The sequence below is a fragment of the Gastrolobium bilobum genome, unplaced genomic scaffold, assembly GCF_033153095.1.
Source record: "Gastrolobium bilobum isolate Gb01-03AN ecotype WA unplaced genomic scaffold, APGP_CSIRO_Gbil_v1 utg2779, whole genome shotgun sequence".
NCBI classification, from domain to species: Eukaryota; Viridiplantae; Streptophyta; class Magnoliopsida; order Fabales; family Fabaceae; genus Gastrolobium; species Gastrolobium bilobum.
In genome coordinates this window covers 333,393-348,089 of record NW_026897558.1, presented here as the reverse complement: position 1 = coordinate 348,089, position 14,697 = coordinate 333,393, and the positions used below count along the sequence as shown (strand labels likewise).

The 14,697-nt window shown below is 35.4% G+C and overlaps 1 protein-coding gene across 1 annotated transcript; it reads right to left on the bottom strand.

Moving 5' to 3' along the window:
• Window positions 1–9,878: 9,878 nt before the first annotated feature.
• On the bottom strand, window positions 9,879–13,360 carry LOC133308045 (protein NRT1/ PTR FAMILY 2.11-like). Its single transcript, XM_061508629.1, has 4 exons — window positions 13,110–13,360; window positions 12,789–13,006; window positions 11,336–11,892; window positions 9,879–10,800 (listed from the first exon to the last, which is right to left on the bottom strand). Exons 1-4 carry the CDS (start codon window positions 13,252–13,254, stop codon window positions 9,897–9,899), a joined length of 1,824 nt encoding a protein of 607 aa, XP_061364613.1. The 5' UTR covers window positions 13,255–13,360; the 3' UTR covers window positions 9,879–9,896.
• Between the last annotated feature and the right edge of the window lie 1,337 nt (window positions 13,361–14,697).

The window sequence follows — 14,697 nt, the reverse complement described above, 5'->3', positions numbered from 1 at the left end:
CGTTAAGTGGGATTCCCAATAAACCATAAGCTCAATATTGAGGTGGAGATGATTTCAGAATCTGAAACTCAGTGCAATGACAATGGGATGGCAGTGGACCCACAATCCTGCCAAATTACCATTGATTAATGTCTTTAGTTACATGGAATTGCCGCGGGGCGGCTAAAAAGTGCTTCAAATCAACGTTTCAAATGATGGTTCGAAGGCATAAGATTGAGGTGGCAGCTATTCTTGAACCTCGAGTAAGTGGTTCAAAAGCAAAACAGATAATAAAAAAGCTGGGTTTTAATAATTCAATAGTGGAGGATGCTCATGGATTTACGGGAGGTCTTTGGTTACTATGGAATAATGATAGGTGTCAGGTTCAAGCATTAAAACAGACCCATCAATTTATTCATGTTCGTGTTACATTGGCAGATCATCAAGCTTTTCTTTATACTGTTATCTATGCAAGTCCTAGAGAAGAAATTCGGAAGAGACTTTGGGATGATTTACTTCAGTTATCAGAAGATATCTCGGTTCCTTGGTTAATTGCAGGTGATTTTAATGAAATTGCCTTTCCAAGTGAGAAACGTGGTGGTGCTCCAGTTGATACTAGCAGATGTAATAAATTTGCTTCTCTTCTAACTGATATAAAGATGATTGATCTTGAAGGAATAGGTTCTAAATTTACATGGCGAGGACCAAGATTTCTTCATTTAGATAGAGTCTTTAAACGTTTAGATCGAGCTTGTAGCAATGCTGAATGGAGGTTGATGTTTCATGAAGGCCAGGTTCGAGTGCTTCCTCGTATTAACAGTGACCATAATCCTATCCTTATTACCTTAGAGCCAAGCAAAGTTGATGGGGTGGAACGCCCTTTCCGTTTTCATTCTTTTTGGTTGGATCATCAATTTTTTAACAATTTCATCAAGGAAAACTGGCGTCAGGATCAAAGAACAGTTGATAGTCTTCGTGATTTCACTCCTCTTATTAAGCAGTGGAATAAAGATGTGTTTGGTAATATCCATCATAAGAAGAACAGGTTGATTGGTAGGCTTGAAGGTATCCAGAGGGCAATTTCTGAGCAGAATAAAAGCCATTTGGAAAAGATTGAAGGCAAGATAAGGGGTGAACTTGAACAAGTTTTAGAACAGGAGGAACTTTTGTGGTTTGAAAAGTCTCGTGCTACTTGGATAGCTCAAGGAGATAGGAATACAAAGTACTATCATACGAAAACAATTGTTAGACGTAGAAGGAGCAAGATCTTGGAGTTGAAAGATGATGCTGGAAACTTGATTAGAGAAGATCACAACATTGCACGGGTAATAAATGCTTACTTCTCTAAACTATTTTCTGAAGAAAACCATGATCGTCCTTGGGTCCAGACTCTTTGGCCAAAGGTGGACGATGAGACTGCTGTTAACTTAGGTGCTCCAATTTCAAAAGATGAAGTCAGACGAGCTTTCTTTTCTATGAAAGATTCGAAAGCTCCAGGGGAGGATGGCTATACCGCGGCATTCTACAAAAAGAACTGGGAATTTATTGGTGAACAGATTTGGAGAGATATCAAGTATTATGCAGAAAACCCTTCCAGCATTGAGGAAGTCAACGGTACTCTGATCACTTTGATCCCCAAAGTTCCTAAGCCAATGTATGTTTCTCAATTCAGGCCTATTTCTTTGTGTAATGTCATTTATAAGGGTATGAGCAAGATCATTGTGGATAGGCTTAAGCTTACAATGGAGAATTTAGTTTCTCCTTACCAAGCTAGCTTCGTGCCAAATCGTCAGCTTCAGGATAATATTATAGTAGCAAAGGAGCTGGTTCATTCTATGGGGAGAGTAAAAGGAAAGAAAGGTACAATGGCAATCAAACTGGACCTTGAAAAAGCTTATGATAAACTCAGTTGGAGTTTTATCTATAAAGTGCTTATTGAAGTTCAGTTTCCTGATTGGATGATTGGTGTTATAATGGCTTCTATAACTTCTAATCGTTCGAGGGTCTTGATAAATGGTGTGGCTTCGGATTGCATAGTTCCTCAGAGAGGAATTCGTCAAGGGGATCCAATATCTCCTTATATTTTTGTGTTGTGTGTTGAGAAGCTTTCCCACTTGATCGCTGAAAAAGTGACTATGGGTTCGTGGAAGCCTATTAGAGTCTGCAGAAGAGGGCCGAGTGTATCCCACCTTTTATTTGCAGATGATATCATTCTCTTTGCGGAAGCAGATATGGAGCAAGCTAAGGTGATTATGGATTGTATTAATCTCTTTTGTGAGATGTCGGGGCAAAGTGTTAGTGCAAATAAATCTTTGATTTATTTTTCCCCGAATACTGATACTCAAGTTGCTACAAGGATTGTCAACAGAATGGGCTTTAAGCGCACTTCTAGTATTGGCAGATATTTAGGCTCTATTGTTAAACAAGGGAGATATATTAAAGCAGACTATGGAGCTATCAAGGATAGGATACGTTCAAAACTGGATGGTTGGAAAAGCCATTGCCTTTCTTTTGCTGGTCGAGTTACTTTGGTGAAATCGGTCATTGCTGCAATCCCTTCTTTCCATATGCAGAATGGTCTTTTACCAGTAACGTTTTGTGATGAAATTGAGCAGATACAAAGGGCTTTCATTTGGGGAGATCAGGATAGCAGAAGGCGGGCTCATTTAGTAGCTTGGGATCAAATGTATAAACCCAAAGATAGAGGTGGTTTGGGAATAATTAACCTTCGACTCCAAAATGAAGCTTATATTCATAAACTGGCGTGGAAGGTGTTAACTAAGAAAGATGATTTATGGGTTAAGATTTTAGTAGCCAAGTATGGTAGAGGTCAAGACTTAAGGAGAGGTATAAAGGCAAAATCATATGACTCTAAACTTTGGCGTGATCTTGCTAAATGTTGGAGTAATTTCCTTGCTGGTCTTAGATGGGAAATAACAGATGGTTCTGAAGTAAAGCTTTGGACTGATAACTGGTTGGGATGGGAGGAAAATTTGCAGCAGTTGTCGAGCAATCAGGTGCCGTGGGAGGAGAGTCAGAAATCAATTGCAGATTACATGGTGGATGATGGTTTCCGTCTTGAAGTTGTTCATCAATTTCTGGAGTCAGATTTGGCTGATGCAGTAACAAATCATCTCAGGCTTATTCCAAGGAATGGGGAGGATAGATTAGTTTGGATCAATAATCATCACTCAACTTCTTTGGTTAAGGTCGCTTACTGTAATCTTATGAACTTCCCAGCAGATGTTCACACTAGCTTATGGAAAAAAGTTTGGTCGTGGAATGGACCAGAACGAGTGAAAGTGTTTATGTGGATGACTTTGCTTGCTAAACTTTCAGTGCGCAGCAGAACCAGTAAGTGGAGCGGAGGTTCAAATGTCTGTCCCAGTTGTCCAAATCATGAGGAAACTATTATTCATGTTCTTCGTGATTGTAGACATGCTAGGAAAATTTGGCAATCTTGGTTTACAGGTTCGATTCCCAATTCCTTTATGAATTCGAATTTGCAGGATTTGTTGACTTTAAATATCGATAACATGTGGTCCTCCGATAAAGTGAAGGACTGGAGGGATATTTTCTTTACTACTTGTTGGTTTTTGTGGAAGTGGAGAAATTTGGAGATCCATGAAGATCATTTCTGTCATGATGAGCAATCACAGGCTTCAATTTGGATGTTTGTCCAACAGATTCTGCAAGCCCGAATTTATCAGCGCCGTGGTGATTCCAACGATAGCGTTTGGACAGCCCCCAAGCAAGGGTGGGTTAAGTTGAATTGTGATGGAGCTTCTTCTAGTGGCATGAAAAAAGCTAGTTGTGGTGGTATATTAAGAGATCACAATGGATCCTTTTTGGGAAGCTTCTATTGTAATTTAGGTTCCTGCAATCCTCTTGATGCAGAATTATGGGGATTACTGAATTGGAACTGCTTTGGGGAACAGGATTAAAAAGAATAGAGCTAGAATGTGATTCTAGCCAAGCCATCCAGATGTTAAAGGAGCAGCATGAAGATCCTAGGGACTCTCAAGTCACTAGCAGATTGAGATTATGGTTAAAAGCAGATTGGACTATTCATCTTGTTCATACCAAGAGAGAAAACAACAAATGTGCTCATTGGTTAGCTGAAGCTGGGCAGACTAATAATCTCCATTTCAAGATTTTTAAAGATCCTCCTCCTCAGTTGATGGAACTTATAGTTGCTGATGCTAGAAATATGTCTAGCTTGTTAGTTTCTGATTTGTAATTTCTTTCTGTTTCTGGGGCTTAGCCCCTCTTTATTTACAAAAAAAAAAAAAAAATATTCCTTCTGATTACAAAGATTAAAAAGATCGTAGTTGGTTTGTTTTCTTGTTTTTATTTTTAGTGGATATATTTGTATTGTAATTATGAAAATACAATAATATTCCTTCTGATTCCTGTTCCCATGATTTTATGTAGAAAAAATTTCTATGAAAACAACATTTGAAACTTATAGTCCTTTTGCTTAAGAAATCAATCCCAGTTTTTCATGGACAAGAAGGCATGACTGATTACTCGCTATGTCCATCGCATTCAGAGGGTTAATATGCATACAATTTTCAATTTTGTATCAGCGCGCACGCTGGAACAATGACCAAAGTGTCACGTTTGGATAAAAAATTTATCAGACTGCCACGTCAACAGTAAATTTTGTCAAAATGTCACGCGGCATAATTCGCTACACAGTGTAACGAATTATGTATGCAAGTAATTCGCTACACAGTGTAGCGAAATATGCCACGTCAGAACCAAAAATGCCACATGTCAAATTTTGCAAAATTCGCTACAGTAGCGAATTTTGCAAAATTTGACATGTGGCATTTTTGGTTCTGACGTGGCATATTTCGCTACACTGTGTAGCGAATTACTTGCATACATAATTCGCTACACTGTGTAGCGAGTTATGCCGCGTGGCAGTCTGGTAATTTTTTTGTCCAAACGTGACAAAATGGTCACTCTCCCGCGCACGCTCAGCGTTTATTTGGATGATTTTTTTTTCTTCAAAAGTTATTTTTTTAAGAAAAAAACACTTCTCGTTTTTAGTTCTTTGGATGGTTGTTTTAAAAAAAAGCAGAAGTCACAAAAAAAATTAAAAACTTACTTTTTTCAGAAGCTAAAAATTTTAAATTCTAAAAAAAACAGAAATCAAAAGGCAATTTTTTTTTTCAAAAACTAAATACTTTTATAAAAATATAAAGGGTTAGCTTTTTCTGCAGTTACTGCAGATAAGTTATCTACAGTAAACTCAATACGACGCCGTTTTGGGCAGAAATCATGGTGTTTTTGTAATTTTAATTTATTTCAGATTATAATAGTCTTTATATTTATAATTTTTTAAGATTTCAATACCAAAACGACGTCGTTTTGGGAATAAATGCATATAGGGGTGAAACTGGGCCGGCCCGGTCTACAGGGGCCTACGGCTCGGCCTACGTCAGGCCAGACTTGACCTAGTATGTTTCGTAAAAGATTGTTTAATAAAAAGGCCATAGGCCCACTTTCACAAGGCTTGGCCTATAAGCCTACAGGCCGGCCTATATTGTGCAATTTATTTTAAATAAAATAAAATAGAATAAGTATGCCTTGAAGAAAAAATAAAAGATATAAATTTAATCAATTACAATTGTTTATAACTTAATTATATTCAATTATATTTTAATAGAAATCTGACTTTATTTGTTATGTAGGAGGAACCAACATCTCTGCATGTTAGATTGTGTATATGAGGAGGGTTGGAAAAACGCACCAACCCGGCTCGACCCGGCCCAACCCGCATTCAGCCCGAAAAAAATGGGTCGGGTCGGGTTGGCTCAGAAAAAAAACGAGCCAGAAAACCCAACCTGGCTCGACCCGAGCCGGGTTAGGGTTGGCTCGCGGGTTGACTCAAAAAAAGCTCGCAAGTTAGCTCGAAATGATGCTAGTGGGTTGGCTCGCGGGTTGGTTAGCTCAAAATATTGGCTCGCGGGTTGGCTCAAAAAATTTAATTTTTGTGGTTTGTTCTTCTGTATAAAATTATTGTATTTTGCAGTCCAACTACAAATAGAGTAGTTTACAAAATCCAAAAACATTAAATGAAACACAAACCACTCCACGAATCACACGAGTCAGTTATCATGATTTTCTGAATTACTCTAACTCACGATAACCATAAAACGTATATAAAGCCAAAAAATAAAAAATAAAAGAAATTCATTATATATTTCAACGATAAGCATCTAGAATCAAAAGCCAATCATGAAAAAAAGGACCTGCAAAAGCGACCAATATAGTAAAGTCCATCAGTGGAGAATCCTTCAGTAAAGTCCATTGTATTTTATTAAAAAAGAGTAACCCGCGAGCTGGCTCGTTCAACCTGCGAGCTGGCTCGTTTGAGCCCGGGTTGGCTCGGGTCGAGCTAAATCGAGCTGGCAGCTCATTTTTGCCAACCCAATCCGGCTCGTTTTGTGCGGGTTACGAGCCAACCCGACGGGTTGGCTCATTTTTGCCACCCCTATATATGAGTATATTAAAAGATTTTTGAAAAATGTTATACTTACTACAATCATCATGATTCGTTTGTTGGATTCATGTAATTATTTTAATTTACATAGTATGAATTTGTTTATTGGATCTAATGAAATATATGTTATTTAGTTTGAGCATTTTGCTTTTGAAAGTGACTTAAATGCAGATTGTATGAGTTTCGTTGTGATTCATGATTCTGTTTGGATGTTGAAATTATGATTTTTGGTTTAACAACAGAATTTGAGTATTTTGTAAAGTTGATTCATGGTTCTGCTTGGAAGTTAAAAATTAACAGGCTAATGGGCTAGGCCAGACTATTTATTTTTTTATAAACGGGTCAAACCAGATTAACAATTAGACTTGTACTAGGCTTGGGCCAGAAATTTTTTGGCGTAGGCTTGAGCTTTCGGGGCAAAGTTTGGCCCTACCCAGCCCACTTTCACCCCTAAATGCAGATAACTTATCTTTATTAACTGCAGAAACATTTTTTCTAAATATAAATAGCTTTAACTTTTATAAAAAAAATTGAGAAGTCCAAACAAATAGGCTCTTAAATACGTGATTTTAAGCGTTGGACGTTTGTCTTTGAAGGGAAACAATCATTTAGGGCATGTTTGATACATAGTATAGGATAATGCCTGATAGTATAAAATCTGATAGTATAAGGCCTGATTGTATAAGACCTGATTGAATTTTAATATTATCCAGCGTTTGGAACGGTATTGTATAAAATAATATATTGTATAAGATAATATCATCTAGTATTTGATAATGCACTGTATAATACTATATATGATAAAAATAAATATTTTTAATAAAAATATCCCTTAATAAAGAATTTATATAATTCTTCAAAAAATGTCATATGATATTAATTTTTATAAAAATTCATTGATCATTGTGTCCAAAATATAAATTAAATTTTATAAAAAAATTATTCAATATTTTAAAAATTAATATATTGAAAAATTAATTTTTATTTTAATAGATTAATATTAAAATAATATAGTACTTTTTTAGAATTACATTGGTCAACAATGTTAATACATCAATATTTTATCAGGTCTTATTCTTCACCCTTAGGCCGGATTAAGTTATACATTATTTTGATGTATTAAGGGATTATGGTGTATAAGCTTATCCTATACGATGGTCACACCAAACAACTGAAAATGTCATAACGTATAGTATAAACTTATACTATCATACCTTATACGTTACACCAAACAAGCTCTTAGTGCATGTTGGAGGCTTGATGATACCGTGCACTAACAATCAAATGATTGAATACAATGACAGAGAAAAAAAAAATTGTGAGTAAAAACGAATGCGGTAAAATTCGCGTTGACTTGAGCAAGGTAACATGCTAATGGGTCTTTTCTTGAAGTTTTCTAGCAATTAAAACCAATAATTAAAACCATCAACTAATCACTGAATTAAAATAAATAATTAATAATTTTAAAATTTGAATCAATTTAATTAAATTATTTTTTAAGCTCAAATTACAAAAATATTTGAAACCAATAACTTTTATAAGCTTGTTTTTTTTTAAGAGATATAAATAATTGAAGCGGTGTGACATGGGAGACATAAATCTTCATTTATATAATACATTAGACATAACGCTTATTTTGCAGCTCCAACCTGTGGTGAACAAGATCACTGAAATAGGACAGAAGTATGATAAAACTTATTCTACATAGGTTCATACTCTTATTTAATTCCGTTATGTAAGTTGAACATTTGAAATAACGGTATAATGTTTGTCTTAGCCTGCTTCAGCAATGTAGTGACTTCACTGGAACATACTTTATAGGGGAGGAATCTTTTTTTTTATAAATTACACTAAGTATGATGGGTCATACATTTGTATGATCCGGTCATATTTAATGTAATTTATAAACAAAAAATTTGTAAATATAATTTTTCTCTATCTACTTTCTATGCTACAACGAGACCTGAATATCATAAACTTATGGGATCAAAATATATATATATTTTCCTACTTGATCAATATGAGTCGTGACTTTGTCAATGATGTTTGATACTTCTCTACAATTCAGCCAAGCCTCATATAACAGAGAATTTGTTATCTGATATTCACTGATCAGCACAGAAATCTTGCCAAATACTAAAACATTAGGCATTGTCCAATATCAGTCTTCGTTAGGCATTATTTACAATGTCTACTTTCCTTTTTGTTCCTTTCAGCTTTTTTGCTGGGGTCCTCATTCCAGTTTTTCATCATGGCATAGGGGACTTCTATCACAACATTTTTCTGTGTTGAACTTATACTGAACCTGCCGTGCTCCCCGATTAAAATTTCAAGAATACAGATCTATATTTTTGGAATTTTGAGAATGGAATATAGACTTTTATTTAGGTATACAGTTCAACCAGTGACCCAATACCTCAACCGAATCGATAACTTTGCAGAGTTCTAACCCTATCGCTCAAAAGCTCCTACACTTTGCGAAAGTCGGGGTAAAGGCTAATTCTACACAACTTTACTCTTGCATTTTGAGAAGAAAATTTCTTATGACTCAGCATTACCATTATGTTGATCATTATTCATAATTATTATTTTTCTGGTATTTTTCTCTGATACAAATTTTGGAAGAAAATTTTTTGTACAATCTTGGTGGCGCATGTCCAGTAATCCTTCAATATTGATAAATTTATCAGCGTAATATTAATAGTGATATCATCACTTATTTTTTTAGAAACAGATTGCATGAGTTTGGTTTTATCATTCACTTCATGATTGATTAGAAAGGAAAGTTGAGTTAAACATGTCGATCTGTAATGGACTTTTTCTGAAGCATTGTTTGATAAATATAATAGAACGGGACAGAACAATGACATATAAGTTATATTCTATGTTTGGTGCATCTTAAAAGTAGAACATAAACAGAACCTGCTGTAACATTCCGTACGTTTTGATTTGTCCGTACATAAAACACTACCATAATATTTTCAGTTTCAGTTTCGTTTTATCTTTACAAGTACCAGGTTGAAAAGCATTCTCTTATTTAGTAGAGCCGTTAAGTAGTAAGTACTCTAGATCAACTTATTTAGTGAAAGCCCCACTTTTTCTTTCTATTAATAATATTATTTAAATACATCTCAGTCAAAACATTTATTTCCATTTAATACTGCAACTGCGTCTAAATCAAAGTACAATTCAATAAAGCTTTCAATACTAAAATTAGAAGGTTTACAGTTAAATAATTTTCAAACCCCATCCTAAAAGTAGCATAATTAATATTCAATTTCTTTTTTTTTTTTAAAAACAAGAAAAAAAAAAAACTACATTATTCTTCTTGGTAAAGAAATATTATTGTAGAAGCTCTATTTCAAAGTTCAGACAGTAACTATGGACCTTATCATAGATAACATTAACAGTTCATTTCAGATTGTTTCATACTAGCTTGATTGAGTTCTAGGCTACTACTGCTAGTACCAACCCCTTTGTACTTATACCACTTTGCACATAATAAGAAGTAACCAAAATTAATGACTTCTAGACCAGTTATTATGTAATAAAAGTAATCTAATCTCCCCTTGTTGAGATCCTGTGGTAACCAATTCCCTGTAGCAGAATTGGCTGTCATCTGATGGATAATGGAAATCAGCAAACTACTCAAATAACTTGATCCTGCCAGACCACAGAAAAAAAGAGACCCTGCAAGGCTTCTCATGTTTTCAGGGAATTGTTTATAGTAAAATTCAACTTGTCCCACCAACGTAAATGCATCAGATAGTCCTGCCAACGTTAGCTGAGGAATCAACCATAGACCTGACATTGAAGAAATGGCACCTTTTCTTGGTTCTACTCCAACAGGCTTGGTAAGAGCCATAGTCCTTCGGCGCTCTTCAACCACACCAGATACTATCATGCAGATTATAGAGATAAACATGCCAATGCCCATCCTTTGAAGAAGAGTAATGCCGCCCTCTCTTTTAGTGAGCCTTTGGAAAGTAGGTACAATTTTTCGGTCATAGATGGGTAACCATATAGTCAAGCTCAGCATCATGAAGATAATATAAGAAGCTGCTGGGATCTTGAAATTAGTGTTAAAAATGCGTCTATCAGCTTGAAGGGCTTGGAACACTGACACTGTGTTCTGTTGCACAATAGCAACATAGTAGAAAATGCCCGAAACCCAAATGGGGATTACTCTTAGCAAGCATTTCACCTCTTCCACTTGCTGCATACTGCAAAGATTCCAGGGATCAAATGCAGACCCGTCCGGGTTTATATGATCTTGTGGGGTTATAATAGCAGCTTTGTCAAGGAACCTGTTAATATAAACATTTTAGAACCAATCATTTATGATAGAATATAATATAAACCATCGAAAAGCCTCTTACCCAAAAGCTTAAGCTTTTGGGTTGAATAGATTATTTATATGGTATAGAGCTTCAATGAGCGCAAGGTCACGAGTTCGATCCTCACCGCTCTCATGCATTTTTTAGTGGAATTAAAATAAGCAAAAAGTAAACCAAAAATTGAGCACGTACAATATTCTCGCTTCAAACCCAAAGAGCTCTTATGTGAGAGGGTGTATTAGAGAATAATATATATAAAACATTAAAAAAAACCCTCAACTAATACCTTAAGATTTTAGGTTGAATTGGTTTTTTACATAGTATCAGAGCTATGCCTGATGCATCATCCGTCTTTTAAGCCCAATGAACTCTCTTGTAAGAGGGCATATTAGAGATATGTAAAATCATTAATGTAACCTCACCCACCAACTTAAGTTTTTGGGTTGAATTGATCCTTTACAATTTCTACGAAGAAATAAGCAAATGTTAAATACTTGACGTTTACCTGAATTGAGACGTGTAAGGAAGCTTGGAGTTAATAGATTGGGGAGAGATATAGATAAAGAGTGAAACCAATGGATATTCTTGTAGATTTAGTCGCCTTTTCTTTATAGCTGCAACTATAACTTGAACTATACTTGTTACTGGACTACCTGTTGCTTTAACTTTCACATATGATTTGCTTCCCACAAAAAAGACTACGCATGACAACAGCATCAAAGCAGCAGGAATTCCCAAACCTATTGACCAGCTCACGTTTGACTGTATGTAGACGATCAGTGATAAGGAAACCATCTGGGCAAAAGTGAAGGTAAAGAAGTACCAATTGAAGAAGCTGTTGATTCCCTTCTTGCCAGACTCAGTCTTGGGGTTAAACTGATCAGCCCCAAATGCCAAGTTACAAGGTCGGATCCCTGCAGCTCCTACGATCAGAAATCCAAATCCAACCAGTAGAAATGCCATTTGCCCCGTAGTTGGCCCTATGCATGTACTGCTCTCCTTTCCACATTGAGGTGGATGCATATTCTTGATCCATGCTGTTAATTGTATAACAAGCAACCCCTGTTTAAAAAGCAAGGAGATACAAGAATTAGATGTCTGACTCAACTGAAAGATCTTTATTCCTTACAATCAGAATTTGTCTTGAGGTTATATCGGGTAAATTCTTCTACGAAAATTGGTAGCTTTGGTTATTAGTGTTAGGAAATTATATTTCTTAATATGTTTGTGAGCTATATATTGTATAAATAATTATAAGAAAAAGTGTGTTTCATTTTAAAGGATATAAAGTTGTGTCGTGAGAGAAAGAGATAGATTATGGGGGACAGAAAGTGGGGAAAAAAAATAAAGATGCGGATCTCACTTTTTTGTGAGAGTGAAATGATACAAGTTGTGTCATTTAAAAGAACAAACACTTTTCCCATAATTATATTATGTTATTTAATATATATTGGGTAAATTAAACTAATCAAATAAAGATGGCCAAATAAATTCTTAAGTAAGTGTGGGACAAACGAGTGGATAACAGTGTTGAACCAACTAGGTATAATGGTAACTTACTGGCCCAACAATAAAGAAAAACACTATAAAGGGTTATGGTCCCCAAGATGTCAAAGAACAACCCTAGTTTCTCTTCTCCATCAAGAGAGAGACAACACACTAAAGAATAAGGATTAAGGTTATTTGACTGACGAAGATCACGTACCCCAAAAATAAGATCATAAGCTTATTTGACTGAAGAAGATCGCATACCCCAAAGATGAAGATCGAAATTATTTTGCTGCTATGGAGATAGGTATGCCTCCACCCAAAGGTGAAATTATATTCCACCGCATGGTCAAGAGGAATTATTATTCCAACAATTAGTTGTTTGGATTAACTGATATATGTTTCTGTAAATTCTTTTGTGGTCGTTAATGTTTAAGAGCCTATATAGTTTCCAATCTCAAGAATAATACCAGAAAGGAAGCAAATGTGCTGAATGCCAGTGTCTTGTAACGACCAAAATATGTGTCACAAAGAAAAGCTCCTGCCAAGGTAGCTAGATTGGCGCTGCCACTGAAGATGTTGACAATATTTGTAGCTGTAATATTGCTCAGGTTGAAGACAGTTGTAAGATAGACTAAGAGGTTGGCTAAGGTGCCAATGGTTCCTAGCTTCTCAAAAGTTTCATTCCCTGCATGATGCAGATGAGTCACTTAAAATTCATGTTGAACAACGAAAGGAGAGCAAGTGAGACAGATTAACAAAGAGTCATGTAAAATTCACAAGTTGCTTACCAATGATGAAGGGCATGACCTTCCATCCTTTGTAGTTAATCTTTGGATCATCATCCGTCACACTTTTCTCATTGCTTTTCACACTTTCCATCTCATTTTTCTCCATAGTCTCTATGCCTGTCTCTCTTTTCCCAACAATGTTCATGAATATTCGAGCTGTTACTTTAGGAAAGAAGGACGAGGAAAGAACTCAAGTAGAGAGAGAGGAAACTAATGATTGTTCAGATTTTCTGAACACCACTCAAAATATCTCCAACCTCCCATCAAACAATTTTTTCTTCCTACTGCACTGTGGCACATTTAGTATTTTATAGTATATTTTTGGTGTGCACCCACTCCAGTGTTATTTCAGCGCTAAAATCACACCCATCACTCGGATATTGACTATAATGTCACTCTTATAAATACTATTTACATAAATGTCACGTTACAATCAAATTTTGTTAAAATATCTTGTCACATTTTCGCTACATCAACAAGCGAGAATGGAGTGGACACGTGATAGAGTCTGCATAAATAACCATTCTAGCTTAGCATCTCAGCGATAATGACATGGTGCTGACACGTGACAAAAGTACAAGTATTCTCACTGAACAGCCCAACTAAATTAGCCACCTGGATAGCTTTTGCAGATGTGGCAATCTGTCACATTGACCAAACATGCTCGCTACACAGCTCAACGAGAATGGCTGTCTATGCAGAAGTTATCACGTGTCTAAGTCCAATCTTGCTTGTTGGCATAGCGAGAATATGACTTAATATTTTAATATTTTAGTAAAATTTGATTAAAACATGATATACTAGTATTGATCAATGTTTCCCCGTCACTCTCTACTTGGGCATAAAGTCAAACAGAATGAGTGGTTGAAACAATACCTGTTTGGCAACGTATAATCTCACACGCTTCTCCTTACCATTTTTATCACACGCTTCTCCTTACCATTTTTATCAGTTATTGCTTATTGGATAATAATTGATTATCATTTAAATAAGTATTATGCATCATGGCAGTTCTAGTTATATGTGTTGGTTGATCCAAGTAATATTATGAATGAATGAAGTATTAACCAAAGAAAAGTCCAAGTTCTGTTAAATACTCCTCTAACTACAAGTTAAAATTGGAGTGGCCTTTAATTTGTCTCGATGTATCTCAAATTTCCAACTTTCAAGTAGAAAAGAACAAGTCGAACAAGAAGTTCCAGATAATATAACGTGAGAGAGTGTGGGGCTATGAAAATATCTTCTATATCTTTGTATTACATCTTTTATTAAAATTGAAAAAATAATATAACCGACTCTATTTATTTTACTCACTTTTTTATTATTATTGTCGACTAAGCTCTATTTTTTTTTTAATAAAAAAATACCTATTCCTGTGATACAAAAGATATGTTCGTCATTTACCAAAAAAAAAAATATATATGCTCGTGGCTATTGCCTATTGACATACCCTTTCTGTCTGTGTTACTCTATTTAATCACTTTTAAGTTTAATTTCTTAGCCTAGCTTTAATTGAATAGTCTTATTTTTTTTATTTTTTTTTTGGTACATTGCCAGGAGATATCCCCATTCAACCTTCTCCGGGCAC

Excerpts from the sequence above, each read along its gene's own strand:
- LOC133308045 (XM_061508629.1), bottom strand. The coding sequence starts at position 13,254 with ATGAACATTGTTGGGAAAAGAGAGACAGGCATAGAGACTATGGAGAAA. Across the intron at positions 11,893-12,788 it reads GCACATTTGCTTCCTTTCTG|GGGTTGCTTGTTATACAATT; the intron begins GTATTATTCTTG and ends CTTTTTAAACAG. Across the intron at positions 10,801-11,335 it reads CCTTACACGTCTCAATTCAG|GTTCCTTGACAAAGCTGCTA; the intron begins GTAAACGTCAAG and ends TTATATTAACAG.